General features: G+C 41.5%; 1 protein-coding gene across 1 annotated transcript; it reads left to right on the plus strand.

Moving 5' to 3' along the window:
- The first annotated feature begins 1,149 nt into the window (after positions 1-1,149).
- det1 (DET1 partner of COP1 E3 ubiquitin ligase) lies at positions 1,150-11,793 on the plus strand. Its single transcript, XM_031734275.2, has 9 exons — positions 1,150-1,335; positions 1,952-2,284; positions 2,434-2,700; positions 2,794-3,006; positions 3,089-3,312; positions 6,264-6,393; positions 6,957-7,147; positions 8,789-8,980; positions 10,947-11,793. The coding sequence occupies exons 2-9, from the start codon at positions 2,036-2,038 to the stop codon at positions 11,134-11,136; spliced, it is 1,656 nt and encodes a 551-aa protein (XP_031590135.1). The 5' UTR covers positions 1,150-1,335; positions 1,952-2,035; the 3' UTR covers positions 11,137-11,793.
- The last annotated feature ends 1,363 nt before the right edge of the window (positions 11,794-13,156 follow it).

The following is a 13,156-nucleotide window of genomic DNA, read 5'->3' on the forward strand; positions in this document are numbered from 1 at the left end:
AAAGACATTTAACAAAGTAGCAGCTGGAAGAAGTGGGCTATACTTTAGCTTATATAGTGTAATCACAAACGTGTCATTTGATAACAAATTTATTTATTTATTTCACATAGGTATGTCTGTTATTGGCATCTAATAATTTTTTAAAAATCAAAGCAAACTTTGTGTTTTAATAAGCAGCATTAGTATTATGTATAGTAAAATCTTACAATGACAAATATAGTACTGTGTACTCTGTCACTTTTTTTTTACATTTGTTGTTACTTTACTTATTTAATGCAACAAAGCAGTAAATAAGCAATTATGTACTGCCCTATTTATGGTGATTACTTGCTTATTAAATCATGGACAGAATCTCCAGTCTAATTTGACAGGAAGACAGCAGTAACTCAAATATAAACTCTTGCAGAAAACCATCTCTGAACAAACAATGATTTGGTCCTTCTTGAATCAGATGGGCTACATCAGCAGAACACCATGCTGGGTGTCACTCCTGTCAGGTAAGAACAGGAAACTGAGGATACAGTTTGCACTGAGTCACCAAAACTGGTCAGTAGAAGACTGGAAAAATGTTGTCTGGCCAAATCAAATGGCCTCCACAGTCACCAGATCTCAGTCCAACAGAGCACCTTTGACATGTGGTGGAACAAAATTTGCATCACTGATGTGCACCCAGTAAAAATGCTACAACTGTGTGACGCTATCATGTCAATATGGTCCAAAATCTCTCAGGTCTTTCCAGCAGCATGTTGAATCTGTGTCATGAAGAATGTCATGAAGAATTAGGGCAGTTCTGAGGGGGCCCAACCCTGTATTAGCAATTTGTACCTAATAAATCCCAATGAGTGTACATTACACTACCTTTATTAGAGGGTTATGACATTTTTTTTCCAGAGTCTTGCAAAAAAGTTGTTAAAAACCAAATAATTTTCAAGCTTTTCATATATGCTAATACATCTGTATTAGGGCAAAGATCTTAGCAAGCTTTCTACACTGTACAAAAGTATCACTACAGCCATGTCAATGATTAGCTTTGCACATTACTCTCTGTAGTCCCTCGTTGTCACAGACTGCAATATCCTCCTTCACCTTAGAAGGACGTGGGGGCGCTGTTTTAAATGGCAGCCCTTTGGCGTCTGCGGTCTTCTTCTACGTTTCCTGATAAGCTGTCTGACAACAAGCACAGCGGCTCATGGATCCAGAGACTTATCGGGCTTTCTGGGATTTGGAGAAACGTGGCAGGTTACAGTGACTCAGTGGGCTGAATGAAATTATTTTAGCTTATGCGAATAAGAGGAGACACACGTTGGTGGCTAGTTGTCAACGCTTCGGAGGGAGGTAAGTTAAACTCGATCTCGTCAGCCAAACTTAACGCTGTTGCTAACACAAGCTGCTGGACTTGGAGAAGACAGAAAGCTTCTTTTTAAACATGCAACAGTTTATTTTTATTGATCATTTTATCAAATGTCCTGGCATGCAGTTTACGTTAAAGGCTCCAAGAAGACGCAAAAAAGAGAAGAAACTATGTCTTAAAGATGGTTTACTTAACTTACCCCACTCATTATATATGGTATGTTTGTCTTAAAATGTTAGGACCCATTTGTTAAGTTTGCTTTTTGTTAACCATCTGTATTGTCCTAAATGTGACAGCTACTGATGGTATGGGCCATATGTGGATGTTAAAGTGAAATAATCACTCTTGTTTTAGTTTGGGCATATATCTCCAAAATCTCACACAGTCTGTTTCACAGGCCTGAACATGATGACAGGAAGAAAATTTAAAGGTTTTACAAGTTCTTGGATTGCGTAGTTTGCTATAGTCTATCTTTCTCTCATAATAGCAGGTGCACATGTAAAAGTAAAACTCGCCATCTCTAAAACTTTGACACTTTGACAGATATCAAAACCATTTAACACTGATCTCTCACTTTCCCTTAAAACACACATGTAACAGGGCTATACTCGTGATGTAGCTGCCTACCTGTAACTGCTAACAACCCAACTGGCTACTGTGAGGGGGTTTAAGAGTCAGACAACTATGGATGAGGACTTCCCAACCTTGAAACCGAGACGCATCCAAAATCAGAATGTGGTCCATCGTCTTGAGAAGCGTAGGATCTGCTCCGGTCGACCTGGAGCTCACTGGTACCGAGTGCGCTGTTTCCACCAGAACCTGTTCCCCAACTTCACTGTGGTTAATGTGGAGAAGCCACCCTGCTTCCTCAGGAAATTTTCACCAGATGGACGCTGTTTTATCGCCTTCTCCTCTGACCAAACCTCCCTAGAGGTAAGAGGAGACAAACCTTCTATTATTTCACATTCCCTAAACCAAATATCTTGTGTGATTCTTATCTTCCACCTGGTCCAGAGTGTAACTCACACAGTCTGTTGAAATACTAAATTCACCAGAAAATATTGTTGGTGTTCATCATACAGATATACGAATACCAAGGCTGCCAGGCAGCTCAGGATCTGCTTAGAGGCCAAGAAGGAGAGACTCTTCTCACCACCAACGATCAGCGCTCCCTCAACATCCGAGGACGCCTGTTTGAGCGCTTTTTCTCTTTGCTCCACGTTACAAATGTGGCCTCGAATGGAGAGCACCTGAACCGGGAGTGCAGCCTCTTCACAGACGACTGCCGCTATGTCATTGTCGGATCGGCTGTTTATGTCCCTGAGGAGCCGCCCCCATTCTTCTTTGAGGTATCAGCTTAGTACAAATTTGAAAAAGGAAGATGTGCATAAATGATTTCTTTTTCTCCTACTGCTCCTTTCATCTACATTTTCTCCCACCAGGTGTACCGCAACAATGAATCCGTGACTCCCAACCCCCGGTCTCCTTTAGAAGACTACTCTCTCCACATCATCGATCTCCACACTGGTAGGCTGTGTGACACCAGGTCCTTTAAGTGTGACAAAATCATCCTGTCACACAACCAGGGCCTCTACCTCTACAGGAACATCCTGGCTGTGCTGTCGGTCCAGCAACAGACCATCCATGTCTTCCAGGTGAGTACTTACATAGCCTGTTGCAGTGATGGGACAATCTGTGATATAAAGCGTTAATAATTTGCTTTTGTGGCTGTGCCAGGTGACTCCAGACGGAACTTTTCTGGATGTGAGGACTATCGGTCGGTTCTGTTATGAGGACGACCTCTTGACTCTTTCAGCTGTTTATACAGAAACTCAGGCTGAGAATCAGCCAGGCTTCGCCCGTCTGTACACCGACAAAACCATCAACTCCCTCAAGCACAGACTGTTGGTCTACCTCTGGAGGAGGGCAGAGCAGGACGGCAGCGCCACAGCCAAGAGGAGGTAGTGATTATGTTGGATCAGACGACTTGAATGAACTGCATATAGAGACAGAAAGCCCTTTACAGTTATTTATCTCTAGTACTCACTTAATTATAACTTAAAACTAAATCCTCAGCCACATAAAACATTAGGGTGGAGGGCTTCCTGTTCCTGTGCAGCATTTCCTGCAGAGTTAATAATCCTCCTCTCCAATAAGTTGTCAAACTGTTGACAGACTTGAACTTTATTGCCTGTTCTGCAGTTTTGATAAGCTGAGTGTGGTGGCATCAGATCTCCACCTGGTTGTGGTTAAAATGGTTGTCTAACTCGCAGCAGATGTCGAGAACGGGTGAATGACTGTGAGCTGCAGTTCTAGACAGTAGAGGTGGAATCTCAGCTAAATGTAATTTGCTATTTGCTTATTTATTATTAAGTCTGTATGTAGGGAAAATACTGCTGTGCACTGCTAGGAGAGCAAGACTAGGCACTTTTGAGTGTAAGGGATGTGAAGCTCAAGTTCAAGGGCAATCTGATATTGTATATACTTCAATATTTAGACCCAATTAATATATATCCAAACAGTCAAATATTAAGCACCGCTCCATAATTTAAGATCTGATTAAAAATAACCTTTGTTGTGGAGAATAATGGCATACAAATGTGGACAGGAAAAAAATGTATATCTATGTGGATATGCTGCCGTGGATTTGCGGCAGATGGCCGCCCCTCCCTGAGCCTGGCTCTGCCGGAGGTTTCTTCCTGTTAAAAGGGAGTTTTTTCTTCCCCCTGTTGCCAAAGTGCTTGCTCATAGGGGGTCATATGATTGTTGAGTTTTTCTCTGTATGTATTATTGTAGGGTCTACCTTACAATATAAAACGCCTTGAGGTGACTGTTGTTGTGATTTGGCGCTGTATAAATAAAATTGAATTGAATATGCTGACAGAGCCTTGAGGCCTTTAAACATGGACACCAAAAATTCATGCAAATGTTTTGTGTGTCACAAAGATCTTTCAGACTCACCTGTTCCTAATGCAGCACTTCACACTGACTGCGTAATTTAAAAGAACAAATTTGTGGCTTTTTTCCCTTTCAATATGTGAATAAACCAATCAGACCACTACATTTGGCAACAAGCGCAGTTATAACTCAAAATGCGGACCGCCACTGAATATACATTGATATGGAAATGGTAAAATAACGCTGTTATGATCCTATTTTAAACAGCTAGATCCTGCTCCAGGGCAGTCGGCTGTCTGAAATTATTTCTCTGCCTCCTTAGATTTGGTCCTAACTCTGCCAACAAAAGTGCACCACTGACATCCTGACATATGTACGCACTTGTCATGATGGGTGTGTTTGCTGGTATGTTGTTTATGGGTTCTGCAACTACTTCTGGGAAAGCATACTAGAGGTGGATGTAGAAGGAGCTGCGAGTATAGGACTCATCATGTTTATGTTCTTCTTCTTCAAACGATAAATTGCTTGTGCCATCTCTCAGTGTTGGATTTTGCTGAATATGGATAAAGAGCCCGATTGTCATTCACCCTAGCCATCCTTCACTCACTTATGTCCTCACTGCATGCGAGGCGCACCGCCCTTCTATAAATGGGCAGCAAAAGATGGCAGAGAGGAGAGAGAGGCAAAAAAATCGGATGCTCAGCCGGATGTTGAGGAGGCTCAACATTATTGGATGTAATTATCAACTCAAATTCCATTATCAGAAAAATAATTCAATTTTCTTGATTATTGGTTGCCATATTTTGTATCTCTGTGCCTGTGTGGACGAATAAGAAAGCCTTTGTGTCTGCAGAGGGAGTTGTACTAAATGTCATCACAGGTTGTGATAGATGTGTGTGTAGATAAATCTTCATGTTTATGATTGTTTCCAGGCTCTCTAATGAGAGCATTTCTTTAATCATAGATTTACTTAGAATAAATATTTTTGGGGTATTTTATTTTGGTTCAGTGTTAAAATCAAATGGTATGTATGGCTTTGGAGAATTGTGATGAGCATTTTTGAACTCTATCTATCAAGTGGTTGATTTGAGTCGTAATCAGTACTGAAAAACTAATCATCAGCTGTAGCTCAAATCTGAAGCCTAAACAAAACTGTCTTATCTATTGGCTGTCACAGAGTGAAACAATTATCTCAGGTTCTTTGGCATGTATTTTCATCTGTTTGTATAAAATTCATGAATTGACAAAGGCATGGATGTCGATTCTGATCTGAAAAGTAAAGCCATTGTATACTCGATGTATACTATAATTCCCAGAAACCCCCCTGTTGCTCCTGTGATTTGTTTATACCCCTCTTCACAATGAGTCGCATCAAGGCGCTTTATATTGTATGGCAAAGATCTTGCAATATCAGAGAGAAAACATCAACAATCAGACATTTGTCTTTTGAGCAGGCACTTAGGGACAGTGGGAAGGAAGAACTCCCTTTTAACAGGAAAAACACTCAGACAGAATCAGGCTATCACTGAATTCATGCATGTTTTTCTGATTGCCAGACAGATTTAAAAAGAAGTAGGGGCGGCCTTATACATACATGGCACACATGCCATATATCTGTTTAATTCGTATTTAGATGGACCTTTACTACATGCCAGTCCACTTCTCTTTCTACCCAAAATTTCCTCTCTCACTCTTCACATTTACTATCTAATAAAGTGTAAGATGGTGACGGTGTTAAATTAAAAAAAAAAGAAAGAAAGAATAGACAAATATTCATATTTAAAAGTTAAATTAAATTTGCTTGGCAAAATTCTGACTTGTGTAATTGGCAAGGTTTTTCAGCTCAGCTTATTTAGTGTTATCTTATTTTCTGTGTAATGCTGTGTGAGTAAATTAACTGCTGAAGCACTGAAACTCTTCATGATTTTGTCCACTGTGCATCTATGATTCATTAAAGGCCATCCAGCATGTAAGTTTCCTTTTTTGTTTGTTTGTTTTGGGTTTTTTCTTGCAGGTTTTTCCAGTTTTTTGATCAGCTGAAACGTTTAAGGATGTGGAAGATGCAGCTGTTGGATGAGCATCACCTCTTCATCAAATACACCAGCGAAGACGTGGTCACGCTCAGAGTTACCGACCCCTCGCAGGTAGAGAGGCGCGTGCACACAGAAAATATGATCTGAGTTTGAATTCCTCCCTCTCCTCTCTTTGTTGCTTTCCCCAGCCTCTCTCTCTCTCTCCCTCTGTCCTTTGTTGTTTGTGCTGTGTAACAGGAATTCCTCTTTCAGGTCTCCAAGGATACGCTTGTCCCACAGATTCTGTTCAGTTCTGAATTCACTGTGGCAACAAATAGACCTAATTAATGCTCAGTTTATTTTCAAGAAATGTCAGATTTCACTTCTGAGCTAATCAGCCATTTTTAATTTGCCCTTGAAGAATTTATAAACATTGCCATATTCAACTTGCAGTGACCCTGTAATGTAAACATGCTGAAGCCTTCAAAGCTTTAATGATGCTAGAATGAATGTCTCATGCCTGACTGTTTTTTTTTTGTTTTTTTTTTCTCCCCATTAAAGGCCTTGATCATGGTTTTAAAAAACATAGCAACATCAAAGTATTAATTACCGATTAAATTAATTTAATTAAATAATTACAGAATGATTCGTCGTGTTTCTCTAAATTTCCACTCCCCTGTTTGGATCTCTCACAGCCATCCTTCTTTGTTGTGTACAACATGGTGTCCACGGAGGTGCTGGCTGTCTTCGAGAACACCTCCGACCAGCTGCTGGAGCTGTTTGAGAATTTCTGCGACCTGTTCAGAAATGCTACCCTGCACAGCCAAGCTGTCCAGTTCCCCTGCTCTGCTTCATCAAATAACTACGCACGACAGGTCCAGAGAAGGTACCAACAAAAAAATAAAGTGAAATGATGGAAAAGTAGCCACATGGTGATGATTAACAAAGTCGATACATAATGCCAAAAACTACAGTTTATCTAACTTTAAGATTGCTGCCAAAGTGAGTCTTCCAAATTAGGCTTCAATTAAGATGAAGATTCTTACCTTTACCATAGACTGTATATGTAAGATGGCATAAGCCACCATACCATCACAATCTAGTTTTGGACTCTAAAATGCTAAAAGTTAGCTACAAATCACTGCCATATTGGTTTCTTTTATAACCAGAAGTAACCATATTTTGGACAAGATGATGATGATAGATCATCTAGCATTAGATAGCCAAGTTGCCATCTAATGCTAACGTGCCTGGTTAGCGAATACAAATCGTATTGGTCTAACAGAGAGACAAAGTAACAAATAACAGTAACAACTGTCCCACACAGTAAGCTGTATTATTTGGTAGATAGTATACCAGAAGGTGACATCAGAAGATGGACATCGCAGAATAAATCTCGACGAGGCCGGGACAATCACCAACCATCGCAATGCATGGAAACGAATTGTGAAGGAAATTCGACAATCATTGGCACCCACAGCAGCGTATGGGCTTAGGAGTCGATCCAGACCTAACGCCAGCTAGGGATCAAAAAACAGAAGACAACTAGTCCAAATATATTCATGTTTGTCTTTAAAACCCAACCTATAAGCAGAGCACATTACCATCACACTCAAGGTGGCTTTTCCTTCTTTTATATACAGTCTGTGATTATGAATGGAAAATGCAAAAAAAAAAATTCTTCTAACAAAACAGTAGGTCACGTTGGATTCTAAATAAAAGAAGAAAATGTTCCTGATGCCACGCAGCATCAAATGTCAGGGAGGATTTTAAGACAGTGGTCAGGAAGTGAAGCAGATCAGCAACGATCGCCCAAAGGAGGGAGGAAAGGAGTTTCAGGACTTAATCTGGATATAGAAGAAAGACATTAAGACAGTTAGTGTGGCTGGAGGAACTGTGATTGAATTTGGTGGTTTGACTGGCCAGCATAGGTGACAAAATCCTCCTGTGGAGGGTGAAGCAGAATGGGGTGGCGAGGAGGGGCGCTGGAGAAGGAGGAGACGATAAAGGATAGTTTGAGTGAGGAAAAGAGCTCAGAATTGGATTTTAGAGTGGTGAAAATTGATGTCGGACAGGAGGAGGGGAGAAATTGAAAGCTGGTGAGCACATTCAGCAAACCCGATTTGTACCACTTACAACTAGCTGGCAGTGAAGCCCAGTTCAGAGGGCTTCAGGCTAGCACAAGCCAGGTAGAGCGAAACAGACAGGCCGGTAAGACTGGAGATAATGTAGTATGAAACAAAGTGAGAGCATGTCTGAAAAATATGGATCCCGAGCTTAGAAGAGTGAAGGGAGAGTGGAGGAGTGAGACCACTGAGTCACTGCTGAGTGCTGGAAATATATAGTGAGAGTTTGGAGACTACAATTTATAAGAAGTTCTCAGAAAAGTGTTTTTGATTTTAAATGCCATTTATAGAAATCTGTTCAATAAGTGGAGAATTTGCACATAAACCCAGCTGCAGTGGAAACGAGACAATTCAGGATCACAGGGGTTAGCTAATGTTGAGCTGTCTGCCTGCCGCTTCAGATTTAAGGACACTATTGTGAATGCCAAATACGGCGGCCATACCGAAGCGGTGCGTCGGCTGCTGGGTCAGCTGCCCATCAGCGCACAGTCCTACAGCAGCAGCCCTTACCTCGACCTCTCCCTCTTCAGCTATGATGACAAGTGGGTGTCAGTGATGGAGAGGCCTAAGACCTGCGGAGACCACCCCATCAGGTATGAACTCCATCAGGATGAACTGTCCTCTTGTAATCTTAATGCATGACACAATTCATGCTAATTAATGTCCAGAAATTAGGCTTTCTCCTTCTTGACTGCCATTTCTACTACTATCTTTTTTTAATTTATCCTGATTGTTTTTCATTTACATTTTTAAAGAAATCCAGTGCCAAAGGACACTTTTCATTTGTAAACTTAATAAATAATTGTGATTAACAATTGAGATGAACATTTTTGACCAAATAATTGTGATGGTGTTTTGTTTGGGGTTTTTTTTGCCATAATCCAGCAGCCTTACTGACTATGAAACTTGGGTAGTGATGTGGAGGGCGTACTAAAGCTGTAAATTAAACATCAACAATTTCGATAAAATGTTCTGGAAAAATGCACAACAACAAAAATATGAAAGAAAATATAACAAACTTCTCACATGACAACTTTCTGTTTTTATTAGTTTGTAGAAAAAAATTATCATTTGAGGCCATTTTTGGTTCCAACTGGCATTATTTTTATATATCCCAGTAATAAAAGGAAAATATACAGGTGAAAATAAAACATTACTCAAGATAAAAAGGGAATGGCTCAGGGATCTCAATCTGTCTGGTTAGAAACCATAAACCATTGTGAGCCCATTTCACCTGTGTGAGTGAATGAAGTGACAACAGGTGCACTGCAGAATTTACAACAGGCAACCCACAAAAAGGCAATGGCTTTGCAGGTCCTGGCCGTAGACTACTGTGGTGTCCTTATATGTCCTGACTGATTTTTCTCCAGTTTTGCTTTTCGTCGGTTCGCAGGTTGCACAAGTAGTTCAGATCCTCCAGCATGGCATGGTTTGCTCTGTTTCCTATTATAGTCTCAACAGTGTGGAAGAAATGCAAGGAGACAGAGACAAGAGGGAGCTGTTGGGGCTATAGAAGGCCATCAACACACAGCAGAAACCAGTATTTGCTGTTTTCTGCGAGGAGCAGCACTACCAGACCCCTACAAAATAACCTAAAACAGACTGCTCACGTGCATGTGTCTGACCAAACCGTCAGAAACAAACTCTCATGACAGTGAGAGCCCGGTGTCCTTTAGTGGGACCTGTGCTAACAGACCAACACTGTTCAGCTCACCTGGCATTCGTTAGAGAGCACCAGAGCTGGCAACAGTATCAAACTAACACCTGTCCTTTTCCTGTCATTACACATCATCTGCTGTGGAAAACGTAGACCTAAAATCACATCTGCATTGTTTCTCTAGATTTACCATTCACTGGCCTATCAGCAAAACGTAATAGACTGTTTTTATTTGCAGCGTATGAAATCATTTTCAGTTACGTACTCTATACTGAAATGATTAAAAACAGCTGAGAGCAGACTGGCATGCTCTGGCCAATAATTATAAGAGTTGTAGAGGTGTCTTCATAACCAGCTTCGTCCGATTGTAGCTTCTGTGTCTTAGAGGTGCTGGACGCGGTGATGTGCATGCCGTTATAAAACCGCTGTTTCAAAAATATGAGAATTAGAATTAGCTCATTTAAAATTCTTTTAATGTCGAGCTGTGATATGGAAACTGATGTAACATTTACACATGCTTTTTGCCCATCTGTCTAACAAGATGCTGTCACACCAGTCACTTCTTAGTAAGATTGGAGCCAAGTGCAGAAGAAACATTGACTGAAATTTAAAGTCATTTGAAATAAGCAATGGACACTGCCGAGTCTAAGTTGTTTTCACAGCTAGGCTATGATTGCCTGACCAATTATTAGGGCCGTTTGGCGCCATTTTTTTTAAGCTTATCAACTGATTAGAAAAATGATTGACAGGTTAATCAGTCATAGTCTTAGCCGCTTGCTCCCCAAATAAGATGAACAGTAGAACAGTACTTTGGATTTTCATCACAGAGCGTCCTAGAAAAGAACAGACTGGACTAAATGAGTTTAACGCAGCTTCTGTGTCTCCCATCTCTGACCCACCAGATTTTATGCACGTGACTCCGGCCTGCTGAAGTTTAAGATCCAGGCGGGCCTGCTGGGACGGCCGGTTAATCACGCTGTGCGTCGCCTGGTTGCCTTCACCTTCCACCCTTTCGAACCCTTTGCCATTTCTGTCCAGCGCACCAACGCAGAGTACGTGGTCAACTTCCACATGAGACATGTGTGCGCGTGAGGAGCTGGCGTAAAAATGGACTCACACTTGGAGACAAACTGCGGGCCTGTTGGGCTTCTGTTAGCAGCTACTGGTGACAATACAACAAACATGTCGGGAGGCACAAAACACTTTGTTCTCTTAGTCGCCGTCTCCTCCTCCAGAGAAATCAGCAGCCCTCTCTCTGCATTCTTCTCCTGATGGAAACCACTGTTCCTCTCCTCTTTCCCCTGCCATCACGCAGCACTCACTGCGCCTCAGCCCCTTCTCTCCCTCGGTGAGAAGGCTGCAATTCTGCCTTTTCCCTTTTGCCTTCTCTTTGCCCCTTCCTCCACCAAACAAAGAGCGACCTGTAGGGAGGAGAGGCTGGAATAAGTGTAAATGGAGATGTGTAGAGAGTGATTGATGTGCAGCTGAGGTGGGAGCTGTAGGTAGCCGGACCTCTTAGAAGGAACCAAAGGTGTTTTCTTTTTCCTGCCGTGCACATTCAGGTCCGAATTTCTTATCTGGTCGGTGAGCAGCAGTCAAGCAAACTTTCTTTTTCCTCACATGGATGTGGAAAGAGGTCGTGTTATTTTATATTTGTTTTACAGTTTTTTTGTTTTTTTGTTTTTGTTTTTTAATTTACATGCTACTGTTTGTATATATTTTATGGCAATAAAATGATCTACATTTTGGGTACTGTTTTAGCTACGTTTTTGTGTGTGTGTGTGTGTGTGTGTGTGTGTGTGTGTGTGTGTGTGTGTGTGTGTGTGTGTGTGTGTGTGTGTGTGTGTGTGTGTGTGTGTGTGTGTGTGTGTGTGTGTGTCTCTGAAGATTTAAGCAGCGTTGTTGTTCCCTATAAATAATTGGCCTGTTTATTCTTTGCTTCAGATTCTTCTATATGAATTCATTTATTCACACGCTTTAGAGTACAGAAACAAGTAATCTGCATCCTTTCTCCAAATGAAATTTTCAATATTTTTTCCCTTTTCATCTCTAAACCTGAACAATTTTTTTTTTTTTAACTAGCTGTGTGTTTAGAGGCTTTATAAAGCACCAGAAGTGATGCTGGCACTCGTTGGACCTGCGTACAGAGAGCAGACAGGACACAGTGTAAGTGTCATCATATTTAATTTGAAAAGCTGATCCTTGCAGTCTGTTCTGCTGCACTGTATGGGATCATAACGATGCCATGTTATACCCACTCCATCTGTTCTCCGCACTACAGCGCTGGCCATGTTTTTAAGCTTAAACGTGTCACTAAAAACACACGGATACAAACAAATCTACAAATATGCAAATTAATTAACACCTCCCTCCTCCTTCCTGGCACTGATATGAACATGTAAAGGCAACAAGGCGCACACCGAGCCAGCTGCAGAGAGGTCACAGTTGTATGGAAAGCAGGTGCTGAGGGATTAAGTGTTCTCATAGCCTCTGGTTACACGTGGACATGGGAAGCTTGTGTGTGTGTGTGTGTCTGTCTTTGTCTGACAGGCGGACTAAAAGGGCTTCGAGGCAAAGGGAAGATGAATGATAGAAGCGGTGAGCAGAGGAGTGACAAAACGGTAGACTGATGCTTAAGGAGGCCCTGTTATGTCATTGTCATTATAGCATGTTTGTGTAAGCTTGTGTGTGACGACAAGCTGTGATAATCAACTAATTACAGGAAGAGCACGCAGCGGGCACACACAGGCCTACATATAGGAGGACACTGTGTGCTCTCCTCAGCTCTCCTAACAGATTCCTTCCCCCTCGTATTATCCGTGTGTTTTAAAGCTTGCGCTGACAGTTAGGCTGGAAATTGACACATGCTCTATTTTCTGCACAGATGTATTAAGAAGCAGTCAGGTTACTGTGGTGCTAAAGTTACAGTCTTCAGTGCAAGCAGGGAAAATAGATGACTGCATGAACCTGACGCCTCCCAATACTTACTACAATGACAGATGTGTTGTATCTGTCTCCTTCCTCAGAATCAGGTAAACACAGAGCCTTCTCCCTGACCTTGGTTGCTAAGGAAACATAACCGCTCTCTGCTTGGTAACCTAGTCTTTTCTAA

The sequence above is a fragment of the Oreochromis aureus genome, linkage group 7 (genome assembly GCF_013358895.1).
Source record: "Oreochromis aureus strain Israel breed Guangdong linkage group 7, ZZ_aureus, whole genome shotgun sequence".
Taxonomy (NCBI): domain Eukaryota; kingdom Metazoa; phylum Chordata; class Actinopteri; order Cichliformes; family Cichlidae; genus Oreochromis; species Oreochromis aureus.